At 39.4% G+C, this 12,642-nt stretch overlaps 1 protein-coding gene across 10 annotated transcripts; it reads left to right on the top strand.

Annotated features, from left to right (window-relative positions):
• Nucleotides 1-10: 10 nt before the first annotated feature.
• On the top strand, nucleotides 11-12,337 carry HNRNPK (heterogeneous nuclear ribonucleoprotein K). Of its 10 annotated transcripts, none has more exons than XM_007087569.3 (17): nucleotides 11-151; nucleotides 2,152-2,228; nucleotides 2,336-2,420; nucleotides 2,855-2,952; nucleotides 3,648-3,704; nucleotides 5,155-5,198; nucleotides 6,078-6,150; nucleotides 6,654-6,725; nucleotides 7,225-7,338; nucleotides 7,725-7,853; nucleotides 8,456-8,763; nucleotides 8,882-8,936; nucleotides 9,250-9,333; nucleotides 9,598-9,613; nucleotides 9,691-9,773; nucleotides 10,176-10,345; nucleotides 11,061-12,337. In XM_007087569.3, the coding sequence occupies exons 3-17, from the start codon at nucleotides 2,363-2,365 to the stop codon at nucleotides 11,092-11,094; spliced, it is 1,395 nt and encodes a 464-aa protein (XP_007087631.1). In that variant the 5' UTR covers nucleotides 11-151; nucleotides 2,152-2,228; nucleotides 2,336-2,362; the 3' UTR covers nucleotides 11,095-12,337. The 10 variants fall into 10 exon arrangements, with proteins under 10 accessions (XP_007087631.1, XP_007087632.1, XP_042820472.1 ...); XM_042964538.1 differs by lacking the exon at nucleotides 11-151 and adding an exon at nucleotides 422-509 and having other exon boundaries at nucleotides 11,121-12,337; XM_042964533.1 differs by lacking the exon at nucleotides 11-151 and adding an exon at nucleotides 422-509.
• Nucleotides 12,338-12,642: the final 305 nt, after the last annotated feature.

The raw sequence follows: 12,642 nt of genomic DNA, 5'->3' as shown, positions 1-12,642 counted from the left end.
CCCCCTCCCTCTCCTCTGCCTCTAGTGAGTGCGCGAACGAGAAAGGAGGAGGGCGCTCCAGGCGAAAGCACTGCAGACGCCATTATTCCCTGTTTCTCTGCTGCTGCAACCTCGACGTCTTGCCTACGTCCCGCTTTTTTGCGGCCTATAGGTAATTGGGGTTTTCGGCGCTAGGGTATTATAGATTCAGGCAGGGGTTTGGCCTCCCTAAAGATTGCGTTGACTTCTCCCAAGCCCGGCTTTTCTCGGGCCCTTAGCGGCCTCACAACCTGAAGGGAGGCGCCGGCGCGAGGCGTGGCGTCGCCTCCTTCGGCGCCTTGATTGACGCGGCCTTGAGCCAATCGCTTTGCCCTCGCGCCACCGCCGAAGCCCGGGCAACCAATTGGGCTCGGCGGCGGGGTAGGAGAGCGCGGGGAGGCGGGGGAAGGCGGCGGGGGCCTGCGCTCGTTCTCTGTCTAGCTGTGACCGGCTGAGGCGGCGCGGCGGTACAGGGACGGCGGCCTCGCGCGGTGAGGAACGGGGCAGGGCGAACGGTGCGTGGGGGCGAGGATCGGAGACCAAGTTTGCCGCTTGAGGGAGGCGTTTGGGGGCTGCTTGGTGGTTGGCCGCTTCTCAGAAGGGAACGTTGCCCGCTTTCCCCTCCCCCCCACCTCCGCCATTTCCCTGAGCGTGTATCCGCAGTCCGCGTCGTGGTGCTAGAGGCTGCCGGGGGGGGGGGGGGGGAATTGCGAGGCAAGCGCCTGTAGGATGATCTGTAGTTTTGCAGGCTTGAAATCAGGCATCTTGTGTAGGAAGAAGCGGCCGGCGGGCGGGACCCGAGGGCGGTGGAGAATGCCGCCGCTCTCTTTGTGTGGGCCCCCCGCACTTCGGCCCTCCCGGCCCCAGGCTTGGAGCTGGAGCGGGGGAGATGGAACGGTCGAGGCTGCCTCCGTTGCTTTGTCTCTCCCGCGGTGGGGGGAGGGTGCGGGGGATGAGATCTCGGGACCGCGTGGTGGGTGGGGGAGGGGGTCCGCGCTCGGCTCCGCCTAGTAGCACGTAGTCGCCATTACGCGGGCCGCCATTTCCTGTCGGGTCCGGGTGAGGAGCGGCGCGGCGCTTCTGGTCTCGCCTACGGCTTATTCAACTCCTGTTACTCGGCCGTTGCGGATCCCCGGTATCGTGCGGGGCGGCGGGGGGGGAGCATGTTTGCGTTCGGCTAGTCGCGCCCGTAATTAGTGGCTTTCATGGTCTGAGGAATGGTGACTGAAAGACTTGAACGATGAACCGCGGCAACGTTTTTATCTAAATTTTCCAGTATACTCCAACGCTTAGCTGAAGGATGGGCCGTAAGGATAGCGTTTCAGTTAGTCGTTAAAAGAGAAGCTTATCGACAAATGTTGTGAAAGAATGGGAGGCATAAAACGTATCCTCGAGTTTTAGCTTTAGGCTGTCTGGCAGAAGCCACTTGACTATTTCTGCTAGTCCTGTGAGGGCTGGTGAAAGGCGCCTTGCGGTCCTATCACGCTGACATTAAAGGAATAATTGTTAGGGTGCAGAGAGTTTTAACCTAACTTCAACTATTTCTATGGGGCCAGTATTAGCGTTCTGGGGTTCCATTAGCTGTATTTGAGTAATCGAGCAGTGCTGGCGGTTTGGGTCTGCTCCCTATAAGGTTTTTTTTTTTTTTTTTTTAAGATTTAATTTTCCGGTACATTGACCTGATTGTTGGACACAGCTTGAATTTGCCTTCGCTTGTAAACTTTAGAGTTCAGAGAATGCCCTTTCAAGTCGGCAATGGGAAGAGACCCACGAGCAACTTAAAATTCCAGTATAATCAATTTTGTGTACCTATAAATTTATACCTTTGGGGACAAAATTGAAACTCTGAGCTTATTACAGGTCTTTCGTCGTTTCTGTATTTACTGTATAAAACCATTAGTTGCCGTGGTGGGACTCAGTCCAATGGCTAAAAATTTGTGGTTTCCCTTTTGCGAAAAAACCAGAGTCCTTTGGTTACTTTTTTTTCCTAAGGCTTACACTCACTTGAGAGTGTAAGACCCTAAAACAAGTTTTAGAAAGAGCTCTTTAGTTTATTTGTATTCAGATCACTGTTCATTAGTATTTAGTAATGAGCAACCAAAAAGCAAAACTGATTTATGTTGGTTTTTATAGGCTACTGCAGCACTAGGGTGTCAGTTGGTCCCGCCCAGAACACTTCAGTTCTGCTCTGCAAGGATATATAATACCTGGTACGTTCTAGAAGCAGAGTCATTTCTTTGCCTTTTCTTTTATTTAGCGAGACACAAAGCTTACTTTCCAATAAACCAAATGTACTAGCCTCTTTATTTTTCAACAGATTGGTGTGTCCATTTAATTCAAGAAAATGGAAACTGAACAGCCAGAGGAAACCTTCCCCAACACTGAAACCAATGGTGAATTTGGTGAGAACGCATTTTTAGCAATTTTTGTGTTTTCTATTGTTTCATTTTTTAGAACGGTTTAGTGTGACATCCCTGTCAGTTTTCTACTTAGGAACTATATGCAACTGTCTTTTGTGTTGTTGACGGTAAACTTAAGATAAAGACAACAAGAAATATTTTTCTTTGCGTTTTACAACTTTTAATCCTTTGAATTATTTTGTCCCTTTCATTGTTTTGTGTTTAGAAAGAGTTTTTTGGAAGGGAATGTGCTTTGATTCATAATTAAAAGTTAGAATCTGAGCGGCTTTGGCCTTTTCAGTTAGCAACAAATCTCCAAACAGAACGGAGTTGCTTTCTCTGTCCTGTGGGTTAAAACTAAAATGTAATTGGATTAAAGGGGCTTTTTCTTGTTGATAACTGGTGCTTTCTTTGACATCTGAACTGTTAATTTCTAGGTAAACGCCCTGCAGAAGATATGGAAGAGGAGCAAGCTTTTAAAAGATCTAGAAACACTGATGAGATGGTTGAACTACGCATTCTGCTTCAGAGCAAGGTATAAATTTTACTCTTGAAAATCTTAAAGTAGTTCTTACTAAAGTAGAAATTAAAATAAGTTCTGGTTTGGCCCTCTGGGAAGCATCCTGAGCCTTACAGATTAAGGAATGTAAAAGATGTGTGTGGCTCTTTTTAAACAGATTGGTAAACCGTGTTATTTGGATGACAATTAAAATGAAAGCCCTTAATACAGTGACGCTATGAGTAAAAGTAGGAGAAAGGGTATAGGTGATGATTAAAGCATTAATGGATTAAAGATTATACCTTGATTGCATTGTGGGGAAAATATCCTAGTTGGCAGTTGACTTGATGGGCATTATCACATCACAATGTGAAGGTACCTAGTGTATTTAAATTACCTTTTTCAGAATGATACCATAAAGGTAATCAGTACATAATTTTCACACTCTGTATTTTTGACATGCTTAATACTGCAAAGCTGTCTTGGTGTTTTCATCCCCAAAACTCAATAGACTCTCGATTTTTTTTTTTTTTTTTTTTTTTTTTTTTTAACTTCATGATTTTGATTTTGATACCCAGATAGATTTTCAGCTCTGTAACCAAAAAGGGGAGGTTAGAGTTTTGTTAGGGTTTTTGTTTTGGGGGGTGGAAGGGTTTGGTTGCAGTTTAAAAGCATAGGAAAATCTGTTAATATAAGGGAAAGTAAATTTCTTGTGTTTATATCTTCTCCAGAATGCTGGGGCAGTGATTGGAAAAGGAGGCAAGAATATTAAGGCTCTCCGTACAGACGTAAGTATTAAAGAGTTTAAACTACACAAGCAGCTTCAATTTATGTGTTTGTAGGAATTTAAAGATTTGCATCATAGAAATCATTCAATAGTCTAGATACAAGCCATTTGTAATAATTGAATACATAGTTGATTTCAAGGTTTGCCATTCCTGATTTAACAAAGCACAGATTGAGTTTGGGGAGGGGGGATCTGTATTAAACCTCTTCCCTTTCTGATAACTTTACACCAAATTATTCACTTCAAGATAACATTTTAATTAGAAATAACGACAGTGTAAAAACCCTTAATTGCACTAGTTACCGTGTGTGAATCAATTACAGTATTACAAAAACCATTGCAGGTGGCTGATTAAACTCCGAAATTTTTATTTTTTAATCGTCCATCTGTTTAACAGCTTGCACATGGAGCACAAAGAGATTAATGTTGAGGTTGCATGATTTAAATATGGGTAAAGAATAGACGCTTAATCTTAAATTGGGAAACCATTTGTCAATGCCAGTGATTTGTTTGAGTCTTCATATTTTATAGTGGGTTGACTCTTGTGATTAGACACATTAAATGTTGGTATCACCAGAAGCGAGCATATTTATAGGACTTGGCTACACCAAAATTCCTAAATTTTTTTCTCATAGTGTACACACTCTTAATGTTTCTTTGCTAAAGTTGAGGCAAATAATAACTTTGTGTTGAATACTTATTTGATAGTATTTCATTTCTCTCTTGGTCGCAGATCTTTGTATGTTCCTCCTGTAAACTGAACTTGAAAATTTGTTTTAAATTTTACAAACTTGCCTGCTAGGATCTAGGAATGCGTTTTAAACCTCCAGGAAACCAAACTGGTCTTTTAAGAGATAGGGTTTTTGGTGGTGTGGGAATTTTTGTTTTGTCTTTTACAAACCTCTCTCCTCTTAATCCAGATGTTCTATATAATTATCTGGGTTATCAATTTCCCCATTTCCTCAAGAATTTTAGTAAACTGAGTCATGACAGGTTTTGTGTCTACCCTCATGAGCCAGCCTGCTACTGAAACATCGTTTGTTAAAAAGAAAAAAAAAATAGCTAGTACCATCATTTAAGGTCCTTAAATGTTAAGCCACAGTCAAATTTAGAGAAGTCCATTATTGTGTTAGTCTTCAGAACAACTTAAGCTTGTTTCATTAATTGAGAGTATGAGTATAGTTTGTATTAAATTAAAATTTATTGCTTTTCCCCCTTTTCCCTCTCCTTGTTTTTTTGGCCATATATCTCCGTTGCCCATGTACTGGATCGACTTACCCCTGCGTTGCCCACCATGACGTTGGCCCATCCGCCCCTGAACGCCCATGTGAAAACCCTGGTTGGCTATGCCCAAAAATGTGCTCGTTGCCAAACGGGTACCATACTTGACAACTTCTGATTGAATGCCCATGCCCAATGCCAACATCCACGAACGCCAATGACCAATGCAGTACAATGCCAGTGTTTCAGTCCCAGACAGCAGTGGCCCCGAGCGGTATGTCCCAACAGTTTATGCCTCACTGCCTGATTAGAAAGAGAGAAATGTATTTTATTACCTGCCTTTTATATAATTAAATAGTATCCCCTTTAGACGGTGTATTGTTTTTCAAGTTTCTGTCTTATTTTCCCCATTAAGTCTTTTTGTCACTGAACTTTTACCGTGAGTTGCCCACCCAAACGATCCACTAATTTTATTTCGATGGAAGGAGCACAGCTTCAAGTGTTGCATATTTGCTGCATTGTAAATCAAATTGTTACCAAAATAGTCTCTCGCTCTGTCTTTGTGGCCCACCTTGCTTCCCAACATTGCCTGTTCATAATTTTTTCTGATGAAATGCTAACTCTGGTTCACTTTCCTTCACTTCTCATTTGTGTTGTCTTTGTTTTGTCTCGCATTTGTATTTGTTTTCTTGCAGAGCCCATTAGTGATCTAATTTCTAACTGGTATCCATAACCTTACTCCAGATATAATGTTCACCACTTGCATATTCCCCCACTTTTGCCTAAGAGAAGGTGTGCCAGTTTTACCAATGTAACAGCGAGGGTATCCTTAATTAACTTAGTGGTGGCGGGGAACATAAATATTCAACTCTGCTTCAGTTCTGGTCAGTTTATTGCCCACTTAATCTGAGCCCTTCCAAGAGCCCATTCTCTCTGTCTCTCTGCAAGTCTCCTAATATTGTTATCATGTCTGTATTGGGCATAAAACAAAATGCATGTGAAAAACCTATAAATAGGCTACTTTAAATGGGGAGATTAAATAATTGTATGTTACTTCTCTGTGAAAGTTTGTATGACTACTGATGATGAACACAAAACTCATTTTTTCTTTTCCACCTTTTTTGTACTATCTGGTATTTGTGATGTTTGACAGCATATTGAGTATCAGTGCTGATATTGAAACAATTGGAGAAATTCTGAAGAAAATCATCCCTACCTTGGAAGAGGTAGGCTCTCTTTTTTTTAATGTATTTGGCAATTGAGGGGGGAATATTTAAAATGTTTTATTGGGGCTTAATAGGGGAGGTGGAGAGACAGTGACTGTGACAGTTTGTAGCAGCGACACATAAACTGCTACATAATGTGCATGGTTACTATTCCATGTGTGTGTTTTAAAATGTAATCTGGAAAAAAAAATGTAGTCTGGCCACTCCAAAGTAAATACGAACTACCTGTGGTCTTGCATATTGGGTGTAGCATATATTTTATGGGCTCTAGTCCTAGAAGAGGTGTTTTTTAAGGTAGAATATTGATTGTGGGGACTGTGTTAGATTTTTTAACTTTATATATTCATGTATTTATTGGATATATAGAAAAAAAGTTACTCTTTGATTCTTAAGAGTTTAATGGTATAGATATGAAATATGTTGTAGTAGCTTTACCAATATATGCGACAATAGCCTGATCACACTAGACACTTAACCTATTACTCTTATTTTTCTACTTTCAGGGCCTGCAGTTGCCATCACCCACTGCAACCAGCCAGCTCCCGCTCGAATCTGATGCTGTGGAATGCTTAAATGTATGTCATAGTGCCATTGAACCCCACTGAAGTATGGAGCCTGGCCCATAGGATCAATTTTATTTTTAACATAGTGTACTTATCCCGTCTCTATAGAAAAAGGCTTAAAAACAAGAGAAATGAATGGTCTTACAACTCACTGTTGACCCTGCTCCATGCTGCAGTGGGAATTAACTACATTTGCAAAGTGCTTTGCAGTCATTTTTATTATGGTGTTATTTGAATGTTAATAATAATTTTGTGGTAACAGCGACATGCTAAATGGCTGCAGTGTGGGTATGGTGTTGCAGGACCTGAAAATAAAATAGTTTTTTAAGGTGGTGCAGAATGTCCTTTTTGGGCCTGGCTATTGAGGATAATAAGCACATAACTGGTAAAGTTATTGAAATATAAATTCAGGTTGCTCACTGCAACAGTATATTGTCATGCTTATAGCAGATAAGTGTGTATTGGGGATTCTTTGATTTGGGACTAAAATCTTATAACTCTCCCTCTGCAGTACCAACACTATAAAGGAAGCGACTTTGACTGCGAGTTGAGACTGTTGATTCATCAGAGTCTGGCAGGAGGCATTATTGGGGTCAAAGGTGCTAAAATCAAAGAACTTCGAGAGGTAAAGGCACTGTTTGTTTTCTTCTCCTACTGTATTACTAGAGAATAGTTGTTCATACACAGTTGGATCAGTGGACTTCTCTCCTTCACCCACTTGACCTTCCTCCCTAAGATTCCTTATCACTTCTTTGTTCATGTAGTTTGCTTTTAAAATACAACAGCCTGGACATGCTTGGGCGAGTTTTTTGCCAAAATTTTTATACACTGGCAAGGTCCTAGAGCTATTTAACAGGGTTTTTATATGGTCAGGTGCGGGGGGGGGGGTGGTACTGAATATGAATGTAAATTATTTCTCTGAACCTAGGATTTTTTTGGGGGGGGGGTGTATTTCATGTATTTTTAAATGTCTTCTAATTAATGCTTCCCTTTATTATATACTTATTACAGAACACACAGACAACAATCAAGCTTTTCCAGGAATGCTGTCCTCATTCCACTGACAGAGTCGTTCTTATTGGAGGAAAACCTGATAGGGTTGTAGAGTGCATCAAGATCATCCTTGATCTTATTTCAGAGGTACTTCATTTACATTCAATTCTATGCAACAAATAGATTTTTATTCTAAAGTAGTGTCACAATGTTTAGACAAATGGCTTTCGTCTTATGCCTTTACCCGTTGGGGTTTTCTTGTTTTTTGAGATGGTGGTTATTTGATTATTGGTGAGAATTTTAATAATTTTTGATTCTTCAAGTAGTTTTTATAGTACTAGTACTACGTTGCATAGCTTCCCAACTGACGTCCTTCAGCATGAGTTAGAGGCTTACCCAGGATACTGATCCCTTCAGCCCTTGAGATGTTTGTTTTTTTTTTTTCCTTTAAAGACCCCATTGTGAAATGTGTGGGTGGGATTTTGTGTTCTCTTTCTTGAGATCTGAGGGTAAAAGGCTGCTGCTTCTTCCCCCACAAGCCAGTAAAATTTTCAGACTCACCAAAAATACTGCCTTTTTTTAAAATACTTTCTTTCCTACTATTAACCTTTTGCCTGATTGCTTTCTCCTGTCCCAAGTACCTCCCAGGAGAAATAAGGGACTTGAAATGTTTGGCTTGTTAACATTTAGTATGAAACAAGTCTCTTTTCCTTGTTCTTTTCTCTAACGTTGCTACATTTTTGTTTTAGTCTCCCATCAAAGGACGTGCACAGCCTTACGATCCCAATTTTTACGATGAAACCTACGATTATGGTGGTTTTACAATGATGTTTGATGACCGCCGTGGACGTCCTGTGGGATTTCCCATGCGGGGGAGAGGCGGTTTTGATAGAATGCCTCCTGGTCGGGGTGGGCGTCCTATGCCTCCATCTAGAAGAGATTATGACGACATGAGCCCTCGTCGAGGACCTCCTCCACCGCCTCCTGGACGAGGTGGCCGGGGTGGTAGCAGAGCTCGGAATCTTCCTCTTCCTCCTCCACCGCCACCTAGAGGAGGGTAAGTTTATTACATCCACACAGTTAACTTAAAACCGGCTACATTTGATAGGTAGATAGATTTTTGTTGTGTGTGACATGTAAACAAACTGAGATTACAACACATACTGTGCTTGCAGAGATCTAATGGCCTATGACAGAAGAGGAAGACCTGGAGACCGCTATGACGGCATGGTAAGAACTCTTCATTTATCATCAGTGTATATGTGAGGGCCTGTAAAGGGTTTTAAAGTCAAGTAGTTGACAATTTGTTGAAGATGATTGTTAATTGAAAAGCTTGCTTTACCAGTGGACTTGGTAGATAACTAGTTAAATCATTGTCAGTTGTTTGTTGAAATATTAAGACTTTTTTTGAGCCATTTTTGTTTCCCCACAATGTATGATTGGTGCTGATAAATATTTGAGTGAAGTGAAATAGAAGTGAACCTTATAAAATGGCTGAAATATATAGTCCAGGTTATGTTAACAAGGTCTATCTCTGACACAGGTTGGTTTCAGTGCTGATGAAACTTGGGACTCTGCAATAGATACATGGAGCCCATCAGAATGGCAAATGGCATATGAACCACAGGTTGAGTATCATGGGTGTTTGCATTCATGTCAATAATAACTTAAAATGTTTACCTCCTTGCCAGTAAGTGTTTTTCCCTCCTGTAATGTGTTTGTTTTTGTGCTATGTACCTGAAGTGTTTTCTTCCCCAAGGATTGTCTTCTAAAACCTAGGGAGAATATGGGAGGACTCTAGTTTCCTAAACTAAGATTTTAGGAATATTAAAATACCTGAAGGGTAGTTTTGAAGGCAAAGTAATTTTTTATTTTTTCTTTCCATTTTTAGGGTGGCTCCGGATATGGTAAGTTTTTTCCTTTGTGAAATCAAAACATTATTTCATGCTTTCTAAATGAACTTGATGCTCATTATTTAAATCAGATTATTCCTATGCAGGGGGTCGTGGCTCATACGGTGATCTTGGTGGACCTATTATTACTACACAAGTAACTATTCCCAAAGATGTGAGTATTCTTTGAATTCTTACATTCTTGTAATGTTAACAAGGAACGTTTAATGAGTCTTTTTCTTTAGTTTCCTGTTTTAATAAAAGGTCTTAATAAAAATACTGTATTTTAGGATTAAAATTGTGTTTTACAGACTTTAGTGAGGTGTCTTTCTCCGGCTTGAGTCTTGCACTGTTTTTAAAAGCTGAGGGTTTTGAAGCCCTTGATTTGTTTATTAAAGGAAGTGTTGATGTGTGCTGTGTAAATAACATCATAATTCAAACCTTGATTGGTTAGAGGACCTTAAGTAATCTTAGAATAAACTGTGCAAAGTTAGTACTCTTGATACTCATTGAAAATACAGGTAATATGGTTACTTTGAAAGTATATCATAAACACTTGTTTTTAAAATCTTTTCAGTTGGCTGGATCTATTATTGGCAAAGGTGGTCAGCGGATTAAACAAATCCGTCATGAGTCAGGAGCTTCGATCAAAATTGATGAACCTTTAGAAGGGTCTGAAGATCGGATCATTACCATTACAGGAACACAGGACCAGATACAGAATGCACAGTATTTGCTGCAGAACAGGTCAGTTTGAGTTTAGCTTTGTGCTAGCCTATACATACTAAAACTTTAAAAAGCCTTCTTCTCAATTGATTTTTCTTTTAGAAGCCATGGTGTCTCAACCTTTTGGGGACCTAACTTCTAAACATTCTAATAGCTTTGCTTTAATTTTCTTCTGCTTTCTTACTAAAAACGAAGACATTCAATACTAATCTTGCTGGAAGAAGCCTTAACCAAGCAAACTTCTCATTTCTCTGGTGAAAACTGCTGCCAAAACCACTTGTTATAAATTATACAGAGCCTGTAGAAAATGTAGAAGATTCAGTGGATGTTGGTCTAGTTCTGTGTGGAAGACTAGTGATTTTGTTGTTTGTAGATAACTAAATCGACAACAAATCACAGTCTGCCATATGGCACAGGCCATGCCTCTACAGGACAAATGATTGGTGCTGTAAAACGCAGCATTTCACACCTTACTGGCATTTCTTTGTCTTCTCTACCAAATATTAACAACTTTTAATTTCATTTTCCTAATTCTGCTCTACTAATGTCTGATTTACTATTAATCATTTTTCTTGAATTTTACATTGCTCTAATTTTGTAATTGCTAATGTTTTAATTCTTCTAATTGTAATGGACATGTTTATCATTTTAATTTAGCATTGAAATTGTCTTAATGTTGATTAAGATGTTACGAACAAAAATTCTAATTCGTACTTTTTTTTCTTTTCTTTTATAGTGTGAAGCAGTATGCAGATGTTGAAGGATTCTAATGCAAGATATTTTTTCTTTTTTATAGTGTGAAGCAGTATTCTGGAAAGTTTTTCTAAGACTAGTGAAGAACTGAAGGAGTCCTGCATCTTTTTTTTTTTATCTGCTTCTGTTTAAAAAGCCAACATTCCTCTGCTTCATAGGTGTTCTGCATTTGAGGTGTAGTGAAATCTTTGCTGTTCACCAGATGTAATGTTTTAGTTCCTTACAAACAGGGTGGGGGGGGGAAGGGCGTGCAAAAACTAACATTGAAATTTTGAAACAGCAGCAGAGTGAGTGAATTTTAATTTTTGTTCATTGTTGGTGGTTTAAAGGAAAAATATTCCCCCCATGTAATTATTGTGAACACTTTGCTTTGTGGTCACTGTAACATTTTGGGGGGTGGGACAGGGAGGAAAAGTAACAATAATAGTCCATATGTCCCTGGCATCTATTCAGAGCAGTGTGCAGAATGTAATGCTCTTTTGTAAGAAACGTTTTATGATTTTTAAAATAAATTTAGTGAACCTATTTTTGGTGGTCATTTTTTTTAAGACAGTCATTTTTCAAATGGCTGGATTCCCAAACCCACCCCAAACTAAACACTAAGTTTGATTTTCAGCTCCTCTGTTGGATATAAATAAATGCATCTCTTCTTGGACATAGGCATAATATCTTGGCAAATTCCATTCTGGTGATTTCTTGATGATTTGAAAGTCCATTGCTTGGAAAGAAATTTTGTCATACACATTCATGCTTATAATAAGCTGGGGATTTTTTGTTTGTTTTTGCAAATGCTTGCCCCTACTCTGCAACAGTTTTCTATGTTAGTAATTGTGAAGGAGAACCGAGGTGGGGAGCAATACTACAAATTCAGTAATGGTTTAAATATATGCCAGAAGCCTAATGGCAACAAGTTTTATTAATCAGAATAATACTTGGTTATGGAAGTGACTGATGCTAAATAAATTCTTATTATTTTTTATTAGATAATTTCTCACCTATAGACAAACTGTCAGCCTGCTAGTGTCTATTAGTTAAACTTTGTAAAATATATATATATTCTTGTTTTTCCATTGTATGCAAACTGAAGGAAAAAGATGTACCATTTCTCTGTTGTATGTTGGATTATGTAGGAAATGTTTGTGAACAATTCAAAAAAAAAAACGATGAAAAAAGTTCCTGTGGATGTTTTGTGTAGTATCTTGACATTTGTATTGATAGTTAAAAGTTCACTTCCAAATAAATAAAACTCCCATAATGCTAGATTTGATGTGTGCCCAATTTGAACAAGGGTTGATTGACTACCTGTAAAATTTGTTCAAACGTTCCTCTTGTAAGGAAATACAGTAATCTTAAATTATATTTTTTTTGTGTGAAGTGTGTTTCTAGCATTTATAAATGAAGTCTGGCAGGGGTGGTAAATATAAAATCCCAGTGATTAAGCTCTTAATTTGTTAAAAGGGGGAGTCTAGCATAATGAGAGCTGAGTCACTATTATCCAGTTGTACAGATCTTGCTATTCTCAACACTGCCTACGAGAAATTTTGGATTTCTTAGGTTTTTATCTT

The sequence above is a fragment of the Panthera tigris genome, chromosome D4 (genome assembly GCF_018350195.1).
Source record: "Panthera tigris isolate Pti1 chromosome D4, P.tigris_Pti1_mat1.1, whole genome shotgun sequence".
Classification (NCBI taxonomy): domain Eukaryota; kingdom Metazoa; phylum Chordata; class Mammalia; order Carnivora; family Felidae; genus Panthera; species Panthera tigris.
The sequence above is the reverse complement of the archived record's forward strand: the minus strand, read 5'-3'. Positions and strand labels throughout refer to the sequence as shown.

Excerpts from the sequence above, each read along its gene's own strand:
- HNRNPK (XM_007087570.3), top strand. The coding sequence starts at position 2,363 with ATGGAAACTGAACAGCCAGAGGAAACCTTCCCCAACACTGAAACCAAT. Across the intron at positions 2,421-2,854 it reads TGAAACCAATGGTGAATTTG|GTAAACGCCCTGCAGAAGAT; the intron begins GTGAGAACGCAT and ends GTTAATTTCTAG. Across the intron at positions 7,339-7,724 it reads AAATCAAAGAACTTCGAGAG|AACACACAGACAACAATCAA; the intron begins GTAAAGGCACTG and ends TACTTATTACAG.